General features: G+C 41.0%; 2 protein-coding genes across 6 annotated transcripts in view; one reads left to right on the top strand and one right to left on the bottom strand.

The window, feature by feature from the left end:
- The window catches only part of LOC103146982 (thymocyte selection-associated high mobility group box protein TOX-like), a 53,817-nt gene extending 42,971 nt beyond the window's left edge, over positions 1 to 10,846 (top strand). Inside the window, exons 6-10 of one of the 2 annotated variants that reach the window (XM_007565100.2) lie at positions 1,662 to 1,886; positions 3,235 to 3,315; positions 3,921 to 4,409; positions 8,674 to 8,834; positions 9,662 to 10,846. In XM_007565100.2, coding sequence (XP_007565162.1) covers positions 1,662 to 1,886; positions 3,235 to 3,315; positions 3,921 to 4,409; positions 8,674 to 8,834; positions 9,662 to 9,695 — 990 coding nt within the window. In that variant the 3' untranslated portion in view covers positions 9,696 to 10,846. Of the gene's footprint in view, positions 1 to 1,661; positions 1,887 to 3,234; positions 3,316 to 3,920; positions 4,410 to 8,673; positions 8,835 to 9,658 lie in introns of both variants that reach the window. The other variant, XM_007565099.2, reaches the window with a different exon arrangement.
- On the bottom strand, positions 10,281 to 21,805 carry LOC103146983 (leucine-rich repeat-containing protein 53-like). Of its 4 annotated transcripts, none has more exons than XM_007565101.2 (9): positions 18,478 to 21,805; positions 16,638 to 16,741; positions 16,425 to 16,564; positions 16,239 to 16,337; positions 15,680 to 15,855; positions 15,378 to 15,541; positions 15,104 to 15,293; positions 14,806 to 14,998; positions 10,281 to 13,995 (listed from the first exon to the last, which is right to left on the bottom strand). In XM_007565101.2, the coding sequence occupies exons 2-9, from the start codon at positions 16,682 to 16,684 to the stop codon at positions 11,843 to 11,845; spliced, it is 3,162 nt and encodes a 1,053-aa protein (XP_007565163.1). In that variant the 5' UTR covers positions 16,685 to 16,741; positions 18,478 to 21,805; the 3' UTR covers positions 10,281 to 11,842. The 4 variants fall into 4 exon arrangements, with proteins under 4 accessions (XP_007565163.1, XP_007565164.1, XP_016533514.1 ...); XM_007565102.2 differs by having other exon boundaries at positions 16,425 to 16,544; XM_016678028.1 differs by having other exon boundaries at positions 19,515 to 21,805.
- Positions 21,806 to 23,029: the final 1,224 nt, after the last annotated feature.

Raw genomic sequence — 23,029 nt, 5'->3', positions numbered from 1 at the left:
CCATATAATCACACCTTGCATGCACGCATTTTTAATGTTTAAAGAAAAAAGATGAGATAAGTGTTGCTTGTGATTTCCTAACAGCTTCTTGAAATAATAGATGAACCAGTTCATGGAGTCAGTCACAATTATTTCCTGGGGATATTAAAAGTTGTGGATTTTGAACCATTTTGTATGAATTCATTAACAAAAGGCTTATTCCGTCACATAAAATCTAACCATCGTTTATTAAATGTTGAAAAATGTGTCCCTTGTGTTTTTGCCACTTTTCAGAAGCTTAAGCTATTCTGGTGTGAACTTTAAAATGGCCTGTTTGGCTAATTAACAAGAGAAGATAAACACAGCCTGTTTTTATCTGTTTTATCAACCAGCTACACAATGGCGCTCTGTCAGAAAGTTTGGTGTTGCAATGATGATTTGTGCCGAGGACGTAGTTAATTAACGACAGTATTAAGCTTTTGGTTTATGGGGAAATGAAAGATGTGGCAGTGACAGAAATGCCTTAAATTTAAGGGTGAAACAGAGTGTGATGAGTTACAAAACTAGACTAAATGAAACTGGGGAGTATTCATACAGAGTTGAATAATGTAAGAACCGGGTTTCAGTCTTAAGGTATCAGACATTGCAATAAATTCCTTCATGTTTTTTACAGAAGTGCTCTGGCAACATTCGTTCTTTCCATTATTTCCAGTTTTGGCTAAGCAGTTGCAGTAATTTCAACGCTGTGGCAAAACTACAAACCTACGTCCAGCGTTCTCTGCAAACCTGCAGGATTTCTGCAGCTGAAGCTGGCTTCCTCTGTGTTTAGGCGTTTATAATCAAAACCCTCCTGTGACGTTTTCCACTAGTAGCTTCTTCCTCATGGGAAACTGTAGATCTCCCTATAATGTAGAAGGACATTGATTTGTTGCAAACGAAATCAATACACATGCCAGCAGCAAAACACTCCCGTCTCGGTTGACAAAGTTATGTTTAAGTTGCAAAAGCTATCATCACGTCATTAGTTTTAGGGGGTTTTTTTATTTTTAAACTAATGTAGGTTTCAATTTTAACCCCCCAAAAAAGTCAAAAATGTTACTGATACTCCCAGAGACCCTGGAGAGAGAAAAAAGTAAAAGGAAAAAAGGAATAAAAATGTTATGTTATGTTATGTTATGTTATGTTATGTTATGTTATACAAAATTATGGAATGCAAAATGGCAACAAAATAACAACCTAGGAACAATAATTATGCAGGGCTTTAGATTTTCTGATTCCAACTTTAGAAAAATGATATTTATTGGGTCTGTAAAGCGTTCTTTATGCTAATAAAGTGTTTCTGAGATTAAGTGCAGTCTATTTGTTGCTGACATGACACTTTAGCTGTGATATCATGGAAATGTTCGCTGATCAAGAGGGAATAAAATTGTACCCAATGTGAATTGCTTGAGCACTTCTGCTGACTAGACGGGATTTTCCCCTTGATTCATCATCACTGCTGACTAATAGCATCAAACTGGTACAGCAGAGGTCACAGGAAAGGTCATGCTAACAGAACAAAAAGCATATTAATTATTTTGTTACATTCTTGTTTAACTTTAATTTCGTTATTCTATTTTCTGGTGAATTTCTGCCCTCTTGTCCGGACACCTGATAACCGTCAGTCTGTTTCTTCTCGGCAGGGGGAAAAGCGACCTGCTGCAGTGGACATCTCGAAGAAACCCAAAACACCAAAGAAGAAGAAGCGAAAGGACCCCAACGAGCCGGTGAAGCCAGTGTCGGCCTACGCCTTGTTCTTCAGGGACACCCAGGCCAACATCAAGGCTCAGAACCCCAACGCCACCTTCGGAGAGGTGTCAAAGATCGTGGCCTCCATGTGGGACGGCCTGGGAGAGGAGCAGAAACAGGTAGAGCTGGACTAAACCACCTAGCAAAGAACTGGAATCACTTACACATCAAAGTAAAACAAGCTTCAATGTTTTCAGATTTTTCTTTATATTGATGTATTTATTATTACACCATTATTCTTTAATTACTTTTTTTGTTTTTGATGGTTTTAACTCTGTTAGCCTGCCTTTAATTTCCGCTCCAGTCGGGTATAATAGCTTCAGTCAGAGGCTCCTTCAAATTCACTGTAACACAGACTGCTACGGGAGATCTTTCTTGCCAACAGCCACCGACATCTACAGTAACTCTTTGAAGAATTTGAGTAACAACAATATTTAATTTCCTTTTTGGGAAAAAGCATTTTTGAATTGAATTGGATAGCCACTGCAATAATAATTAACAATACAATTTTAATCAGAATACTTTTTTTCTTCCGTTTACTTACTCTGAAATGTTTATATTCTATCTGGACTTTCTAAATTCAAGTTATCATTGTACTGTTTTATAACAAATTGTGAATGCACCAGTTGACATTCAGCTCTTGTCTTAAATGAATATAACCTAACATTAGATATGGAAGTTTAAGATAAGATATAAAACCGTCAAAATACAAACAATAATCTATGTTTTAGCAGAAAACATAGATTATTGTGTTTTAACATCAACCTCCCTGTGGGACTAGAGATGCAGATTAGCGGCTGTAATCTTATATGTTTACATGTAAATGTTCGTTAATATCTATTGTTGATAGATTGCCGAACTTCAACTTGAACTTTGGTAATTCCCAGTCCCTGTTTGAAAGATTTCTTACCAACATCATATGCTGTTGGACCGCTGCTACTCAAATGTTTCTGAAGCTGCTTGATACTTTTCTTGTGTCTGCATTTGTGCCTTATACAACCGCCAGCATCAATGTGAGAGAAAACATGTTTATCCTATTCAGTCAAACCATGAAAGGGAAATAAATGCGTGAGGTGGGAAATGAGCAGCGACACGATGTTTGTGACAGGAATCAACAGTTTTACAAAAAAAAAAAAAAAAAAACATAAACTACAACAGTACCAGTGGGACTGCCAGTCATCGCTGCACAGGCAAAGCTCCTCTAAGTGACACGCCAGCTCAATTGAAAGCGTCGAGAATCAAAGAACTGCAGAGGGTGTTTTGGGAATGCATAATTAAAGTAATCTGTTATTAACGTGTCAGTTTAACGAAATAAGCCCTTTGATGTTTAAACAAGAGTATTATGTTATTGTGGCGAATGAAGCCAATTGTAATTCTGATATGTACAGCTGTAGCTCAGTTAAAGCTGTCTGTGATGTTAATGCGATGAACTGGGTCTCATTGTTCTGGTGGATGCTTGTGTTTCAGGTGTACAAGAAGAGGACAGAAACGGCTAAGAAAGAATATCTGAAACAGCTGGCTGCCTACAGAGCCAGCCTTGTCTCACAGGTAATACACCCATTCGTTTACTCACATCTGTGGCTGATTTCCAGTCTCCATTTCGTTTTTCATGCATCTGAGCCGTTTCAAGAACCTCTTGACTGTTGAGTCACAACTGACGAGCGCTGCACCGTTACCTAGCAACCCCAGCCGAAGCTAGCCTCTCACCTAGCAACTCATGGAGCTGCAGCACGTTTGGTCAGCTGGTTTTACCACTGTATGCACCGTACAACGGCTGCTGGAAAAGACAAGTGTTTTGTTGTTCACTTACCATCCAGAAACCACTTGCTGCATTCTTTCCGGTTGTGCAGGAGGCTCCACTTCTGCTTTTCAGAGATGGACAGTTGTATAATTGTGCATTTGTTTGCAGACATTTTCATGTGTGAGAGGAAACGTTGAGTTGAGGAGGGTGCGGCCAGCAGCAGCTCATTTGGATTTAAAGTGATAGAGCCTTAAAATAGTTCACTCTGATAGGAGCTCAAAATAAGCCAACTAAAATCTCATTACCTAAGAATGATTGTGTGACAAATGTAATGAGCACGTTTTGTGTAGCCCACAGACCCATGCTTACCTGTTCAAGTGTGACATAAATCTTTCTGTTTTGTTTCCTGCAGAGTTACAGCGACCCCTCCGAGATGAAAGCCCCTCACTCTGCCTCCAACTCCTCCCCCTCACCTACCTCAATGTTCACACCCAAACCCTCAGTGTATCCCGGCCACCCAGGTCCGCACGCTTCCCCCAGCTCAATCTCCTCCCACCCCCACTCTCTCCCGTCCCACCAGCACCCGGGCATGTACATGTCGTACCCACACCCCTCTCACTCCTCCAGCCCCGGCCTCGGCCCGCACATACCCCCTCCCCACCACCAGATCCATCCCCAACTTCAGGCTCTGTCCTCCAGAGGGACGGTGCCGCGGGCCAGCGTCCCCCACCAGGGAGCCCTGTCCCTGGGGAATGTGGCAGCAGCTTCTACCCCTCCTCTCCAGGTCAGCCCCCCCCTCCATAGTCAGGCGCACCTGGGCGGCCTGCACAGCCCGCACCATCAGCACCAGCATCTCGGCGGACACTCTCTGGGAATGACACACTCCCCTGCAATCACACAGGTCAGGCCCACTGAACATGTCGTTTTGTCGTTTTGTTTAATCAATTGTCCTGTTATTTAAATTTCACTTGTTATTTTTGTTAATAGTATCGGTCAAAAGCTGCAGATGTCGTTTTTGAATTGCTGATGAGGTTTGGGGGAAAAACTCGCTGACAGATCTATCTGAAATTAAAAACGTTGCATGAATACTGTAGAGACCTCTATGTGCACCGCACTTCTTAAACTTAATCCCTTCATGACCCGTTTACCACCATGCAGAGTTTCTGTTGTGACTAAAACTAAAACGAGAACTGAAAAGTGCTCAAGCGATAATCTGCCATATGACCGTGTCATTTTTGGAGGAAATCAAAAATGAATTAAATAGAGATCATGCCTTTTCAAATCCAATAAGACTCGTGACACACAGTGGTTGAAATACAAAAAAAGATAATTCGGGGAATTTTTCCTGCAAAATGTTTAGCCTTTCTGTTACTCCCTCTAAGTCTTGCTCTCTCTCTCAGACAGAACTGTCATAGATCTTTTTTTTTTTCTTTTCAGATATTGTCTTGCATCTCTGCGATTCCTACTTTTAAATGCCTCGCTGATACTAAAACCTGAGTTTTCTTCGCACACCCAATAAAACGAAATGCTGTGGAAATATTTTTCTGCATACGTGTTAGACGTATTCACACAATGACCCATTTAACCCAGTGCCGAGTTTCTGTCATGATTAAAACTAGAACGAGAAGTGAAAACGCACAATAAAAACCTGCCCTTTGACCAGGCATTCAATGTGCTTTCAAACAGAGGCGCAACAATTAATTAGTAAAAGATCGAAATGAGACGATTTCAGTTTGATCAGTTCCATAATCTGCGACTGAAAAATACTTTTTTTTTGTCTTTTTTATCAAAACTAAAAACTTCTACTGTTTATGTTGTGTAAGTGCACAAAAATAAAAAGCGGGTAACTTGATGAACTTTTACAAATTTAATAGAAATCAGGTAAAGGCTTGTGACACGAAGTACACTTTCATGAAGATAATCTTGAAATAGCCTAATTTTTGGTTAGAACTGGACTGGACCGTTTATCACAAACCTGCAGGACATTTTGTCTTTTTTTTCATGTGGCATCGTCATCGTCAGAGATACAGGTTTGGTTTTAGCGGGTCAGATCAAAGAGCTATCCAGAAACCGTTAATGACGTAACAGTGAATCTTAGAGAAAAGAAAACCTCGATGTTAGTCATAAAGGGCGATTTGGTAGCAGTAAAGCTGAGGGTGTTGGAGCCACCACCAAAGCAAGCATCGTTACTCTGAGCATCTTCCTTTCCATCACCGTTCTCTGTTTCCATCATTGTTGCTTAATTAAGACTTTTTGAGACGGGCATTCCTTTAAAGAGGAGCCCTGTGTTCACACGGTGGCACAGATGCATTTTTACTCAGCAGCCACAATGAGAACACTTTGTTTTTCTGGGTCAGGTCTTGTTACATTTCTCCTCGAACATCTTAGCAAATTTTTACTGTCGAAAAAACTCTTGAAAATGGCAAATAGTTTTGGTTTGAAAAAACCTTGTCCTGGTGCGACCAAGCTGGAGATGCGTCCTGTTGTTGCCTTACAGGAAAAATAAGCAAATTGTTGCTTTGATTTGCATTTTGTGGAGATAAATAAGAAAACAGGAATCGAAGTAATGGAAGAAAATGGATCAATGAGTCAAGAATGTAGAGCTCCGCATTAGTTATGGGGCTCTGATGGTGACATGGACAGGTCCTGGGTGCTGTGTGGAGGAGCCTGGTAGCATCATTCATAACTCATGACCCCCTCCCTCCCCTCCCCCCCACACACACACACATCTGCATTGTTTAGTCAGAGAAATCACCCTGGCATCAGCACAAGACTACAACCTCATGATGCATTCAGTGGACTGGCAGGACGTCTTGAAGAAAATGTGTCTTTCATCCTGCTACTACTCTGACTTCTCTGTACTCACAACTTTTAAAGAGGGCACACACCTCCAAATTGCATAGACTTGCTAACCGAATGAACATGTGAGCTTAACAGGCTATGCTTCAAATGGAAAACGTGTTTATCAGCCTCTTAGAGTGAAGGCCTGGCATCATATTTAGGGATTAGAGGAGGATGATGGAGGAGACTCATAGGGTTTATAAAACAGTTCTACAACAGTAGCAACAAAATGCGTAAAAGTAGCGACTTCAAGGTTCAATCGTTTGGTGATATCATCTCAAAGTGGTCGGCGAAAAAACACAGATTGTGGATTTTGTTCTATTGCCATTGGATTTTTCATCCCGTTGGTTTTACTACCTCAGTCGATATCTTATCAGTCGTTGGAGGTGGACAACCCTTCCATTGTGAGAAAAATCTTAGTTCAGATAATAAAGCAGTGCAGGTAGCGTCGTGGTAGGACTGCCAGGAACACAGATCTGGAAAATCTTACCCATTTGGTAAGTATTAAGAGCGGAGAAGCACAATTATTACCTTGACTTTGGAGTTTTACAGGTTTGCCAAATTAAAAGGTCATGGAGGCTGTAGGGTGAGCTTAGTCTGGAGTAATTGGGACCTTGAAGCACCAATATTGTTGGTAATTAGCATTTTTCTCTTTTTGGCTTCGGTTTTGTGTTGCCAGTGAAAAGAAAAACATGATTGTGGCAGTGTTTGGGTTTCGCTTCATCTGATCTTTTGCTCAGACATCAACATTTCCTATTTCCTTGCAAGTCAGTCAGTTTCTTTGATATCTTATCAGTGATTATTTTGGGATAATTAAAAGATTTCATCCTAATAAAGACGGTTTCAAGAAGATAACCTTACCGTATGTCACATTAAGAACTGAAACACACTGAGTCTTTCTTCCAGTTGGACCAACTTTATCATTCTCTTTAAAATCCCTGATTCTCATAATCTCCCATCACTCCTAGGTTTTAGAAAAAGAGTAAATAAAAAAAAGAAGAAGAAAACACAGGGAAAAACGAGAAGAGACAGTGACCGAGTTCCAAACTATTTTTTTTATGTTTTTTTCTGGGTGAAGAGTGAGAGCTGATGGGGGAAGGGAGGGAGGGAGAGACAAAGGAGGCAGATGGGGTCTTTGTGAAGGAGTAAAGGAGAAGAATTTGCTCGACAATAGATGAATAGGTGAGGTAGAGGAGGAGAGGGGGACGGGAGCGGGGGGAGAACTCAACCACCTGCTGTCCTCCCCTTTCTCCTCTTTCACTCACAACGCTCAGATTAACTTCCCTTTCACTCCCTCTTCTTCTCCTCCCTGCACAAACGCTCACGTCTGCACGTTGTCGTCGCGCACCCTCGTTTCTCAGTCCCCGTTTCTCCTGAGTGTCCTCAGGTTGGAGAAATGTTCACCTCCTTCTCCGTCTCCTGCTCCACCTCCTGCGTTTTCATCCTCCCTTTTACTCCGCCCACCTCCTTCACATATGATGCAAGACGCTCAAGCCTCACTAATTGCCGCTGATGAACCTGTGATTGATTTGAAACCTTTTCACTTCGCTTACGTTGCAAACGTTTACGTCCCAGTTCATCTAGAAGCCTCTTTTCTGAATCGGAAGGTTTTTAAGACCCGCTGATATAAAACTTCAGCTATCTATGAACTAATTCAGGCTGAAGAAGATGATGAACACCTGCTCAAAGACACAAAAAAATATATAAAAAATATAAAAAACATGGCATGCATTCACGTTTAGCTCTGTTGACTCTGATGCAACTAGATAAAATCTGGTGAAAACAAATTACCTTTAGAAGTCACCTATGCAAATAGTGTCCGTGTGTGTAATTCATCTTCAGTTTTAATATTACAACTATTCTGTGAAACCCTCAGTTGCAAAGCTTGAAAATTAATGTTCTTCATCCAGTCTCAATTTGAGTTTTTCACAATTATGAGGAAAAAAATTAAGACTCCAGATGTGCAAAGCTGGAAGATACATACCCAATAATTTAAGAGCTGGAACTGGAAAGACTTGGTAACTCACATGGACTGAATACAAATGAACACCAAACCTTTCACAGTTGCATTTATGAACGGTATCCCTTCCACTTAGTTATTATTATTATCATATCCCAGTTGAAATATGTTGGCATTTGCAGTTGTAACATCACAAAATGTGCAAAAAGTGCGAATACTTCTGCATGGCATTGCATATTTATGCTATGCACTTTAATTTGTTTCCCATTTTAATCCTCTGGTGGAGGATATATTTACTTTTACATGAGCAGAAAAACGTAATGACCTCATCTAAAACTTGTTTTGTTTTGCTGCTTCATTCCAGGGCTACCATCCTTCACTCCAGTCTGACTACCAGTCAATGGGCGGAGCGATGCTGAATAGTGGAGCAGTAATGTCTCCATCAGTGGACTACCACCAGCTGGGCCGCCACACACCAAACCACCACCCTTCCTTGGACTGGAGCACTGAATACCATGGCAACGGGTTGGTATTAACACCACAGTTCGCCGCGGGTTAACGTCTCTCCATCCTCGGAGACGTAAAAGTCCCAAGTATGAAACTGTGTTTAGCATAAGTAGACATAAAATAAATGTACTCAGTTTTAAACACACTGAAAAGGCCTCTTTGTGTCTTTATATAGAGTTGTGTAAGTTTAATGTTACCTCCTGTCACAGGATCACAACACATTTCAAACCTGAACTTTTATGATGTCCAAATTTCATTTTGAATATTTACAACTATCAAGCCAATAATACTTATCAAAACTAATAAGGCAAAAGTGAAAATGGCTGTACAATTGACCTCATCAATTGTACAGCCATTTGAAAAAATTGAAAAAAGGGAACCAAAGCAAACTTCAGTGGGCACCCACACCCCACCTTCTAGCTACACCCCTGCTCGGGTGAAATTTGACAGATTTTTCAAGAGAACGATCTGCAAAAAAAAAAGGGATTTTGGCTTGTTATATGTTGTTTGAGAATGGTTACAGTTTTCTTATCACTCCTCAGAGCAGAACCCCGCATGCTTCATTTGTTCAATGTTTCCACTTGTCTTTGTCACATTTTCCTCTCATGGTGAAACCAACTTCTTTTCTTCAAACACGCAGAAAAAAAAATTACACTTCTGTCATTTTCACCGACGTTAACCTTTTAAGAAGGCAGTTGAATAGAAAGTTTTGTCAAAATTATTTTATTAGTTTTTGTCCATTCATTTCTAAAGCTTATTTTCACGTTTTAAAAAGACCAGCAAGCACTTCTCTTTAGAAAGACGAATCTTAGCTGACGACTGATCTCTTTGTTTTCCTCCAGAAGTCTTCAGAGAGACAAACCGCTGTATCTGAGCTAATCTCGGGACAAAACGGCACCAAATATGGACCCTTATACTGCCACAACGGGAACTCCAGCACTGAGTCGGGCCTGGTTCTCGCTTAACGCCCAATCAAATCTCCAAACACGAAACGGACTCGCAGTGGACTTGTCATCAAAGTGTGAACTAAAACTTGAATTCAGCACTTAAAAGAAAAAAAAACAAAACAAAACAAAACCCCAAGAAGAAGAAAAACCGAATGAGTTTGTATATATTACTACTATCTCTTTAAAGTATAGCAGTGTTTACAATGTGGCATAAGCGTCTGTTAATGGCTGTATCACTCACTGCGTAATTGTTCCCATTTCTGCTGAAAATAAGAGTGAGTGGAAAGAGGTGGGTAGATCCTGTGCTGTGAACCACGCGGACTGGTGTACATACCCCCCAACATTTGAATATTTTCTGTCTTCGCAGAAGTTTTTCATACCTAGTTTCTTGTTTCTACTGAGGACGGTGATTATAATCGGCGCCAGGAGGTTCTGTAGTAGGTCATGTGTAAATTGCTGTAACATAATTGGTTAAAAGGAAAAATTTAAAGCCAGCCTTTGTTTTTTTTTTCTTTTCTTTTTTTTCCTTTGAGCTGAAAGTTGCTGTGTTTTCTTTGCGGTCAAAGCCAAAAGAAGCACAGCATTAAAAACGTAACAATATAAACCAAATATTACTCCGGTTGTGTTTCCCCCCTCCGACTCTTTGCTTAAATGATGAACTCCCACAGGTTTGGGTGACTCTGAAAAGGGAAGACATTGATTAAAACCCCAGTTTATGTTGCTTTTTTAAAGATAAACAGAAGAACCCTCCCCCCTGCCCCCACTTGTTTATCCAGGCTCTAAATGTGAATAAATGTCTAAGATGAAATAACTTTCATTGTTCTCTTGAAGAAATCTGAAATATTTTAGTCCCTGAGATGATAAAATGTTAAACATTTCCTGTTTAATAAAAGAAGTACTCCTTTGTATGAAGCCAGCTTTTCCTCCTGGCATATGTCTGTCGATAATACGGATTTGGATCCAAGCAAGTGTGAGTGTGTGAGGTGTTAATAAGACCGCAGAGTGGCTGACTGGTTTGCATGGTCTCTTTTATCATCTCTATTTCTCTGTGCTCAGAGACTATTTAAAAAAAACAACAAAAAACTGTAACTATTGCCGGGTTGGCTGTGTTTTCATGTTTTTTTTTTGTTTGTTTTTTTATTAAACTGAGGTTTGTTTTTGTGTTGAGGATAATGGAAAGAGGCATCTCTCTGTTGCTCTGTATCTCTTTGTATTCATGTGTTTTATTTTGGCAGATGAAAGGACTCTGGGCATCAACCATGAAGATTTTCTTATTTTTAGATTCTAATAATGTGTTTGAGAATAAAGTCGATGCTGCACCGATGTGCAGTCGTTACTTCAAAACATGTTTCATGTTGTTTATCGCCGAGCGGTTGGCAATACCTTTATCTGACTGCAGCTGGATATTTGTACATAACCTTACTGCACCCATACGCCGCAGCGTTACCTTCTCCGTTTATGAGCAGTGATTTGGGATTCAAAAAGAAATGGCTTTAATGTAGAGGCAGGTTATAAAACTTAAGACTTATAAGACTTAAATATTCAAGAAGATGGACAATACGTGTGGCCTATCAGACGGTGCTGAAGAAGAGTACTGAAAACATAAAAAAAGATGTAAACAAAACAACTAATAAAACGTGAATAATCAACATACAGTTGTAACCTCTGCTTTAATGCAAAGGTTGCTGCTTGTTGACAGTGGAAGCCATTTTGAAGGAACAGAAGTAATAAGAAGCAACTGGAGCAGGTTTTGGACGTAACCCCGTCCCTGCAGGTAGATCACGCAGCAGCCGGACAAGCCGTGCCGGCCAATCATCCATAGCTGTTTCGGTCTCATCCCTTCCGCTCACAGGCCAACATTTTGTGCGTTTAGCACATACACTTTAGGATCTCAAACTGTCTCAACAAGTGCAACTGTCTTACACACAGGTTTGGTTTCTCTTCCCCCCACCACCAACACCAATTGGATATTTTTAGACAGTTCATCAATATCAACTGCACTTCCTCCATTCACTGTTTTTTTTTTTTACTCAGATCTTTACACACCCGAATTTAAAAAGGAACCAATGATCTGAGCTGCTAGAGGATTTTCCTCTCTAGAGCTGTAGGCGGCCGGTTTGATGTTTTTTCTGGAAGAACCAGCCTCAGCTTCCTCCGGCTCGGTGAGGAGCCTCCTTCTTCTGACAGGTACTCCTGCTGCAAGAGGGCCGCCCCTCCAGCAGCTGGGGAGGATTCACCTGGTATGGACAGACTAGGAGCTGATTGATCCATTACAGACGTATTGTCTGCCTTCAGACATTCTCCTGATCCTCCTACCTGAGGTCCTTCAGTTTGAGCCACACCCTCAGGAGGCATATTGACAGACATTTTCTCCACTCTCGTTTCTGAGGTTTCCCCCGACGTCTCGTCTTGATCCTGTTCAGGGAGGTTGTCTTTAGTAGAGGGGGCTTGTGACTCAGTGGTCGATTGAATCTGTCCCTGTCCGCTCTGAATGTCTTGACTGTGAGTTAGATCAAGCTTCGGCGCCGCTGCAGATGCAGAACCGTCGACCTGCGTCTGGCTGTGACCCAATGCAGCTGGGTTATTAGCTGGGTTTGCTAAACTCAAGACAAGACCATCAGATGTAGAGGTAAGAAGTGGAGCTGTGGGGTTTCTACCTGCTTGTAAAGGATTGGCTTGTATAATTTTGGCCAGAAGAGCAGGATTTGAGGACCTGGTCGATACTGCAGGTTGTCCAGCGAAGCTTTCTGGAGCTACGTTAAACCCACTGAGTGTTACGCCAGGAGCAATGGGATTAGCCAGACCCCCGGTAAGCAGTGGATAGGATCCTGAGGACATGGTGTTGAGCAAAGCCTTCCCTGCTTGAAGAGACAGGGTGCTTCCAGTTAGCTGTGAGCCAGGCGAGTTCAGCAAGGAAAGGTTGGTAGTACGATTCCTGTCAGCTGGACCGAAGGAGAAGGGATGCTGGAAAGCCAGCTGAGCCCCACCCAATGCCAGTCCCGCAGTCTGGTACTGGAGAGTCTGGAGGTTTTGTGCAGAGACGATGGTGCCGTCAGGCGGCTGGGAGATGTTTTGGTTCTTTTCTTGGTCACCTTCTGCACTTTTATCTCTTTTAGATGTGCTGCTTTTATGCTCTCCTTTGTCTGCCTCCTCCGTTTTGGAGGACTTTCTCTTCTTCTCTCTGCTACTCTTAGATCTCTTGCCAGATTTCTCTTCTCCTTCCTCCTCTTCGCCTTTTCCATGCCGTCTTTTCTCTTTACTCGTCTTGGAGCTTGTGTTCTTGGTGTGACCATGCTCATTTTTCTTCCTCGGATGGACTTTGCTTTTTTTTAAGGGGTTTAAGTTCAATTTGACCTTCATCAAATGGCTGGACTGGACTCTGTGTCTCCTGTTTTTCTCGTTGCCTCTGGGAATTGCCTCCTCCTCCTCCTCCTCCAGACTTTCCTTGCCTCGATTAGTTCTTGAACTTGTCAGATCAAACTTTACATTTTTTGCCTCTCTTTTTACCTCTGTGTTCATCTTTCTAAACGGCTCCCTCCTTACCTTGCCATTGAAATCAGAGACGTCCATTTGGTTGGAGTGAGGCGTCCTGTGTGTCAAGTTCTCCTCTGGAGGTCTGGAGGTCCTGTGGCAATTTCTTTCTTCCTCATAGCTTCTGCTCTTTGATTCATCATCAGTCCAGTGGTTGCCCATGTCACCGTCAGCCTTGTAGGGTGGAACATTGTCTGACGTTTCTCTCAGCAGATGAAAAGATGAGTTGGCGATGTGGGGAGGAACCTTGTTAGAGACATTCCAGCTGTAATTCTGTTGTTGAATAACTCCTCTCCTTCTCTCCTCTTCCACCATCATCCTCGATTTCCTTCTCTCCTGGACATCTTCAGCCTCAGGTCCTCTGTTTGCCCACTTACCCTTTCTCATTTGGTTCGGCATCTTCCCATTAGTGTTGCAATGAGGGCAATGGACATTGCTACCATTTTCTTCAGCTCTGGACTTAAACATATCCATCCTTTCGTCCAGCGTCATGGACTCTTTGCTCCATTGTTGACTGCTGTTGGCTTGCAAGAAAAAATCCCTCGTCCTCTCCTGATCTCCGAGTTGATTTACATGGTTAGCAGTTGTTCTGTCTTTGTCCCGTTCCTCCTTCAGTCTTTGGCTCTCTTTCTTCTTCTTCTTCTTCTGTTGAGAGACGTGGTAACAGATCAAGACTGCAAGCAGGGTCAAAGCGACTCCTCCTGCGGAGAAACACAACAGGAAACAATAAAAATTTACAACCACAATTTGAGGGGAGCGGGGCGTTAGATTTGTTAGAGCATGTGATGTTTTACTGTGTATGACACTGACAACTATGTCTTTGATTATTTTACACCATAGCTCAAATTTGTTTACAGCAAGGACTGCCTTAGTAGATACAACACTTTCCAAGAACCAGGCCAGCTATTTTTTAAACAAGAGGAAATCATCATTGATCGATACTGAGAATGTCCTCGGTTTTTCTGTGGGGAGTTTGCATGTTTTCTCCGGGAATGGGTTGTTTTTGTCTTCCTCTCACAGTTCAAAATTGTTTACACGTCCGGTATGTATTGACAATATTTTTTAAATTTCTGTCTGGCCGTAAAGTTTGAAAGCCGGGAAAAAGAGACGCTGAAATTGGGGATATGACTCTTGCCCATAATAATATCAAAAAAAGAGATGGTTTGAACTTCCTCCTCCTCTCTCTGCAATTTGGTAAAAATAAATAAATAATAATAATAATAATAATAATAATAATAATAATAATTGGAAGAAAATCCCTTTCAGACGAACAGCATCCAAATCCAGAGGGAGTAATTATCCAAAACGTGAACACCACCATGAGTGGCACAATTCTAGAAATCTAGAATGTGCTACAGTTTGTACCAGCATCACTTTTCTGAGAGGTTTCAAACATGTGAGAGTACCGCAAAAGAGGTTAGTCTAAGTACCAGCAGTGGGAGTTGTACCACAGCATGAGAACCAATGGGGGGAAACCAGCTTTTCTTCCCGGCACCGATTAATATTCTGACCTAGGAAGCAGATGACTGCAGCTATGGCCAGGTCTCGAGCGTACTGCTGAGGCGCCACGCTGCCTCTCGCCTCTATCTGCACCGTGATGTTCTGATTGGACGGCACGCAGTTGGCTTCAGTCAGCTCCAGCACCGTGGTCACAGCCGGGTTGTCCGCACTCACACACATCATCCGACGGCCATTGTACAGCGCCTGAGGACAACGGGACGTACGGGTGTTAGTTTTCAAGAAACCTGTGCTCTGAGATCTTTACTGTCACAGGTAACGAGTTTGCACGACGACGTCGCACATGCGTACCTTGTCCGGCTCCTGGATGAAGCTCGTCAGGACGGCAGCCAGCTCCAGCAGCTCGCATGTGCAGTTCCACGAATTGAGGTCCAGGTTCAGGTTCGACAGCCACACAAGGTAGGAGAAAGCCTCTGGAGGAACTGAACTCAGACGGTTTCTGGAGAGATCCAGGCTCCTCAAGCTAACCAGACCTCGGAAGCTAAAAGCACGATACGGTGGGCATATAAGATGGTATAACCTGGGTGAATTTTCATATATATATTTAAAAAAAAAATTGCATTACCTGTTTCTGTCCAGAAAATCTATCAAATTATCCGAAAGATCCAGAGTCTCCAGGCTCCTGAAGTCGTTCAGAGGAAAGGATCCAGGGTTCAGCCTGGTGACCAGGTTTCCCTCCAGCTTCAGGCTGAGCAGAGCCTTTGTGCCTGTAAACCAACCAGCCTGGATCTGCACACCAGCAAGAGGAGCACGTTACTGCCTTGATGATTTAGCCCTGCAACGTGTCGCTAAAGCCAACGAGAAGGCGGCCTTTGCGTTCAGTCGCCTTGAAATAAAATATTGGATTTGCCCCGTGAAGACACGCACCATGTTGATGTGATTGTGGCCCAGCGCAAGAACTTCCAGCTGGCTGAGATTGATCAGCGCTCCACCCTGCAGAGCCTGGCTGGTCAGGAGGTTGTGGTCCAACAGCAAAGTGTGGAGGAAAGGCAGGTTTCTGAAGGCGTCCTCACTAAGCTCTGAGATGTGGTTGCTGCTCAGGCCTGTAGACGTGAAGGTTTATGCATCCTGTATTAGTGATGTACACAAATATTATGCGTAGCTCTACAAAAGTATTTGAATCACACTTTGCCATGCTACAAGCAAAAGCTTGAACGAGTTGCATTAGTATTTAATGTCATAGATCGACACAAAGTAGAGAAAATAGTAACTTCTATACTTCTTTGTAATGCAAATCAAATTCAGTCGGGTTTGATGGAGAGCACTCTGAGGTTTTTGCACAGATTCTCAGTTTGAGTAAGATCTGGATTTTGACTGAATCTCTCTAACATAAGAATAGATTTTGGTTGTATGCTTAGTGCCAAGAGTACGACCATTTTTGCAAGCTAGTGTCTGTGCATCCAACCCATCCTCGTTTTGTACTGACCTATAACCGTGATGTTCCTGAGGACAGACAGCGAGGCCTGCTGGACCACAGAGATGGAGCCCTCAGTTAGCAGCAGAGCCTGGGTCGAGTCTGCAGCATCTGCTCAACGACACACACACAACAGTAGCAGCCACACACTTCTCTAAAACAGGAGGACACTTGAGGAAGAAACTGTGTGAGTCGTACCAATGATGTTAGCAAGCCTCTGACAGATGACTGCATCCTCCGAGCAGACCGCACAAGAAACGGGGCAGGCTGGAACACGCTGGGCTTCGACGACTGGCAGCAGGAACATCAGCAAAACACCTGGACACGAATTCAGACATCTGTTTTCTTTTCAGCAGAACTTCATGACATTTTGCTGTTAATATAATCACGGAGCAAGCTGAGAGTTCTCACAGGTCATGGTGTACTACAGAAGAGTCGACATGGCGACGAGGCAGCATCTCTTCCACGCAGCTCTCACTCGATGCAGCTTCGTTATTGTCACCATCGCGTTTAATCTGAAAATACATGGTGAAAACACTAAAATGACGTCTTTGCACAACTAATCTTGAAAATAAACCCAATGATAAAAGCTGATTAAAACCAACAAATTATTTGCTTAAACTCTGGAAGATGATGTAGCCTTAAGTTGAGGTTTTTATTTCATAAATAAAAGCCTGAAAATACAGAATCGGGTTTGATGGAGAGCACTTTGAGGCTCTTTGTGTGTGTCATACCCTGCTGACTACCAGGAAAAAAACATATTGTCCAGTCACCATTTTTTTTTTAAATCCCACAGTCTTTGTAAGGTAATTAGAATATTTATGCACTTACTTTGTCTCTTCCCATTAAATGTGTTATTACTGTTGAATGCCATTTTTATTAATTAGAAAAAGGTAAAGTCCCACCCCTTCACATGTGGTGTCATTGAAAAGCCCTAAATGTCCTCTCTAGATACCAAAAGGAATTAATTCAGTAGAATGCAGGGTGTGGGAGACATTCAAGTTTAGAAATGTCCTCTACAGAGGACAAAAATGAACTACTGGTAGTCAGGAGGATATTGCAGTTGTGCACGCATTTCTAACTAAGATTTGAATATTCAAATCAAGCATTTAAACATTCAAGCAGGAGAGCAGTAGAGAAGGTTTTTGTTTTGTTGCTAGGCAGACAAACAGGATGCTGAGTGATGGCTGACGGCCAAACACTGAGGCCTATCGGGTTTCTGCTGAAGCACCTTCGCTATCGGGCTGCATTTCCCTGAGTCGTCTGTTATGAAACAAGTTTGTGTTATGTTGCAGTACAAACTTTTACCAGAATCGACCATCAGAACAACCACAGTAAAACAAAAAAGAAAAAAAAAAAAGTGGCTTCCTTTATCGCAGTGCAACATCTTTGCATCTTCACACCACAAGAAATGTATTTGATCCTCTGATAAAAACCTAAACAGCTTTACTGACTCAGAGTCAGTCAGAGGTTAACAAATTCACCGTTGGCATGAATTTCATAGAATGGAATGAGCATAAAGCAGATTATTTAAGTGGATTTAAGGAAGAATTGGGTGCAGAATTTTAAATTAATAAGAATTTTCATTTTTAAAATCATACATCTGAATGTATGATTTATTATGTCTCAAATATGGACATAAACCCTTTTAATATTAAATATTATTGGGCAAGTTGAAAATCATGGCATCATTTTGACTAAAATACGATAAGTCTTCATTTAGATTGGTTGGTTTTTGGTCAAAATTTAACTTTTAAGCAAAATTCATACATTTTTAACAACAACAAAACTAACAACCACCAAGGATCAAATTGATCGTAAACTGAGAAAGTGACCATGAGATTAAACATGCAGATTATTACAACTTGGACACAGTTGGATGTTCCAAATCAGAATCACAAAAGAAGCTTGTAAATGGTTAAAAGGGTGTAGCTTCTCCAGCGATACGTTTATTTTAATTTTCTAGAAGCGCGCCGCTCATGACGACAGCACGTTGCTCTGCTACGTCAGTTCCGATTTGTTCTTTTTGTAGACTTATGTTCTTAATTTTTTTTCTTATTCTTCTTGGTTGAGGCATTGCATGTTTGAATAATTATTCCGTCTGGTTTTGAATGCTGTGCAGCTGGTAGAACTTTTTACTATTATCTTTTTTCCCCCCTTTCAGAGAGTTGTTGTGATGCATAAGAGTGTGGGAACAGTGCGCTGTTTTTACAACTTGGGAGCGACTGCCATCTCGAAGCTCAAAAATTACCTGAGGTACCAGAGGAGTAAACAAGGAGGCTTCATGGACCGAAGAGCAGAGAGAGAAAGAGAAAATTCAAACCGTGTCTTCCGTCAAACACAATGCTTGAGGGACACACCCCCGACTTTCTGACCGTACAACCAGGCAGAAACTTAAAAGAGGAGCAGCCAAAGCAAACGACACGGATCAGCAGTGCTCGCCGGCGACAGATAGTGCCAACCAGGACATGTAACTGTGAATTATCCTGCCTTGATTTTGTGCTGTTAAGACAGAAAGACAGCGACGGTCTGCAATCAGAGGCCTATTTAGCGTTGACGCAAGACTGGCTGCTACCCAGCGTCACTTCCTGTCCAGAGCGTCACCGTCCTTAACAACCTATTTGAAGGTGCTTGGATGATGTTAGTCATGACATTTAATTTCCCTTTTAGGATAAATAAAGTGTTTTTGAATCGAACTAAGATGAATTGAAGTGAATTAGATTTAATTGAATTTAAATGAAATATTTGTGATGGTTGACGTTTACATGGAGCCTGAGTGTCTATTTGTTTTTGTTTTTTTAATCTGGTGTAGATTAGAGAAAAATTTCAAACGTGTTTATCCAGATTCCTGGGAAAAGAGTCATTATAAGAACGTGCAAAATTATAGTTCTGCCTTAGTTTACTGGAAAAAAAAGTATAAGAAAATGGCCCCATCACACTATTGTGGTCATCTGCTGCCCATTTATGTTAAGGAAGCATAAACAAACAATTAGTTGATTAAACTGAGAAGCGAACTGGGCCCACATCTGCATGTCAGCACCTCAGCTGCACATGTAGAGGAAATACCAAAGAAACTCAGAAAACTGTTTACAGGCTCTATAATTCTCTAATATGGTGGGTAGGGATGGGGGGGACTGTTGTTAATTATGTCTAATTGGTAAAATAGGACCAAAATATATTTACGTGCATCAGATGGGGATCATTAAAAAATACTCTGTAATGCATAGCTCTGACCATGATGTGCACATGCAGGATTACTGTATGAGGAGCTGTGAAAATGATAAATACCACATGTTGAGGGGACAAGTTGTAGATTTAGCTGGGAATGTGCAAAAACACGGGCTGACAGGACGATGCCTGGTCTGAAAGTTTGGCACCAAATGGAGGCTTTCAGCATGACGACGATCCAGAGCATGCTGCCAAAACATGACAAAGAGTTTCGAAAAGGGAAGCAGAGAAAATGAAACATCGGATGATTATGTTACTTAACTCTAATCCAACCAAAAAGAAAAAGAAGAAGAAGAAGAAGAAGAAGAAAAAACGCCTCTGAGGCTTGTCTCCTGAAAAATGAAAAGGTCATAAAAAAGGTCATAAAAGAAATCCCAGAACTTTTCTTCCAAATCTGTTTCACAATATTCATGACACATTTTATTTATGAAAAAAAATTATTAGGACTTTAAAAAAAAAAAAATCTAAGTTTGAATATTTTGTGGTGAAGTTTTTTTAGGTTGACTTTTTATGAGGTCCTTACTTTAGGTTCATCCTGTTGAGATTCTTGTTTTCACGTCTTTGTTTAAATTTTTATATTTGTTTTTTTTCTCCAGTCATCATTTTCATCTTTTTGTCCTCTTAACACCACCCCATTTTTTTCGTTTTTCAAAGTTAAGCCCCATTTTCTACAGACCCCTTTCAGCTCCAGGTTGTAGAGTAATCTTTCATTTGACTAACATTTTTCTTCTGACTGGAAGCAATCCTCTATCAAAGTTTTTGAGCCAAAGTCGGAACCTGAATCTGCTGGAGTCTGTGGAAGGAGTTAAAGATTAGGGTGACGTCCAGGAGACCTTCCAACCTCAGAGAACTAGAGCTCATCATGTAAGTCTAAATCTTTAAAATACCAGCAAGAACGTACAAAATGCAAAATGTTGGTCAGAAATTACAAGAAGGGATTGCTTGCTGTAGTGGCACTAAAGATTTTTCCGTTGGTTATTGAGGAAAGAGTAATTCTGAAAGGGACTTTTTTATATATATAAAATGTTAGTAAACCCAGAATCTATTTTCTTTCAGAATGTATGCATATTTTCATATTATCTTTATCTTTTCTTTTCCAATCAGAAACAAACTTCCTAGTTTGAATGAAAGTAATCTTTAGAAATGTGCCAAGGCTATGAGTTGTATAATTTGGGGTTTAATTGTATGCAAATATCTGATTCGAGTTGTATTTGTGGGCAATCTACAGACGGTTTTGGCTGTTCTGTTCTTTTTTATATATATATATCCTGTAATGTAGAGCTTTCTATGCATTTTTCAGTCTTGTGCGTTTTTGGGGCATCTAAAAATCAACTTCCTGTCGTCATGTTTCCTGAAAGCACTTCAAAAGCTCACAAGAGGCAGAGTTGTCTGTTTCTTTTTCAGCAAATCTCAAACAGGAAGTGAATTCACATTTGAAATCAGATTGAAAAATGCCTGGGCTTTGGTAGCTTGGATGACATATTTCAGCTGAAAAGTATTTTATTTCTGATCTTTCATCAAATAAAACTGAATTATATGCAGCTGATTAGTTATTGTTCACTTTACTAACAAGTATTAAGATTTCCAACAATTGGACAAGCTCTGCTGCTCAGCTAATAATCTTTACGTTGATGTCAGCAGATACTCGAGTATCGAAAACCGCAACGTTCTTAAAATCGCTTCGATCGATTCTGCGCTCTGATGGAAGCTGCTGAAAACTGCAGCTTGATTCGAAATGAATGCAACATTCAGGTTTTGCTCACAGCACACTTTCTGAAAACCTGAAAAATAGTTTTTGTTGATCAGGTTTACTCTATCTACAAGCTGCCAGATTTAAAGAGACACCAACATGATCTCAGTGACAACATTGACAATGTAGCCAAAAGAAACATGAAACATTTCAGTTTTCTAAGTAGAGCACTAAACCGAGAAATACAAGCAGATTCTGCTCATATATACATTTTTTTTTTTTTTGTGCGTGTGAGCCATCTACTCCATTACCAAAGCCAATACAGATCAGCGTTCAGGTTGTGTTTTCCAGCTCATCATTTAAGAAGATACAAAGTCCTTACCTTTTTAGTTAAAACCCAAAGATTCCCTCCCTGCTGACGAACGCTCGGCATGCCTCGCTCCCATCCTGCGACACACACGCAGGTCTGACAGCTGAATTAAAACTCAAATTCCCTGCATTCACCAGTTGCCACGGAGACCTAAACATGTTCGGGTGTGTTGATCTTGGGTTACCTGGTCACTTTCTGAGCATGCTCAGTAGAGCTTCATGTCACCTGAGAAACACGGGTGTCCCGTCTGACTCAAGAGTGTTGAAATTTACACCAAATGCCGACTTGTTTTTGAGCGTCTGTCGTGTGCGACAAGTTCAGAACAGCTCTGTTTTATTAGTCTGATTTATTATCAATTTATTTACAGCTTTTACAACTGCTTCCAACAGAGATAAAATAGTTTGCATAATAAAAGTATCAATCAAATGTAATTTAAGTNTTCTGCCACAGCTAGCCCTTTGAGGATATTCGTGATCTTGCTATGGCCCAAATGAAAATGAGTTTGACACCTCTGGCTTATTAGAGCAAGTAGATTCTCATCTCACCTATGAGACTTCCAAAAATGTCAAAATCCAAATAATTTCACAAGAGGGGTTTGAAAACTGCTGCAGCAGGGAAAGTGTCGTTTTAGATTCTTCTCAAACTTCACTTTTAGGGACCTGAAAACAGGAAACTTTGTCCTTGTAGCCGTAACAACGTCTTCACCACTGAGTGTTGTTGTTCAGTCAAATATTAGGGCTTAGTTAGGTGTGTTTACTGACACAACAACAAACATTAACAAACAAACTCTGATAAACAGCTAGCTTCTCTCTGCATCTCTAATTCCAATCTATTAATTTACCAATGAACTTAAGGATAATTTGCTTAACCCACAGAGTATTTCGGGGTTCTTTCCAGTCCCTTCAAGGTTCTTTACTCTATATGTATGTTTTTAAAAAATGCATGCAGACTTAAAGTGAAGGTGAACTCCAGCCACATCAAGTTTTTCCCTCTTCATTTTAAAGCTGCAGTTTATGGTGAAGTGTTGCAACTAGTGAACCTTTCCGTGCCACTCAGAGGAAAAGCCACAGTGTCACTGCACTCTGACACTAATACCATGTCGTAAAAGGTAACTCTATATGAGTAACGTAACCTCGATCCAATAAAAGCCGAAGTTCTTGTATAACAAACTACCAAGTGTTTTGCGAGCTGTTGAAACTCGTAAGTCAGGCTCAAAACAGAAGCATCATTCTTACCATATAATCACACCTTGCATGCACGCATTTTTAATGTTTAAAGAAAAAAGATGAGATAAGTGTTGCTTGTGATTTCCTAACAGCTTCTTGAAATAATAGATGAACCAGTTCATGGAGTCAGTCACAATTATTTCCTGGGGATATTAAAAGTTGTGGATTTTGAACCATTTTGTATGAATTCATTAACAAAAGGCTTATTCTGTCACATAAAATCTAACCATCGTTTATTAAATGTTGAAAAATGTGTCCCTTGTGTTTTTGCCACTTTTCAGAAGCTTAA

Source organism: Poecilia formosa, unplaced genomic scaffold, assembly GCF_000485575.1.
Source record: "Poecilia formosa unplaced genomic scaffold, Poecilia_formosa-5.1.2 Scaffold172, whole genome shotgun sequence".
Taxonomy (NCBI): domain Eukaryota; kingdom Metazoa; phylum Chordata; class Actinopteri; order Cyprinodontiformes; family Poeciliidae; genus Poecilia; species Poecilia formosa.
Note: the sequence above shows the minus strand (reverse complement) of the source record. Positions and strands in the feature narration are given on the sequence as shown.

What these genes read in the sequence shown, in the direction of transcription:
- LOC103146983 (XM_016678027.1), bottom strand. Translation starts at nt 21,577, where the DNA reads ATGCCGAGCGTTCGTCAGCAGGGAGGGAATCTTTGGGTTTTAACTAAA. An exon ending in TCTGTAGTACACCATGACCT is followed by an intron (nt 16,565 to 16,637) that starts GTGAGAACTCTC and finishes AAAAGAAAACAG; the next exon opens with ATGTCTGAATTCGTGTCCAG. An exon ending in TCATCCAGGAGCCGGACAAG is followed by an intron (nt 14,999 to 15,103) that starts GTACGCATGTGC and finishes CGTTGTCCTCAG; the next exon opens with GCGCTGTACAATGGCCGTCG.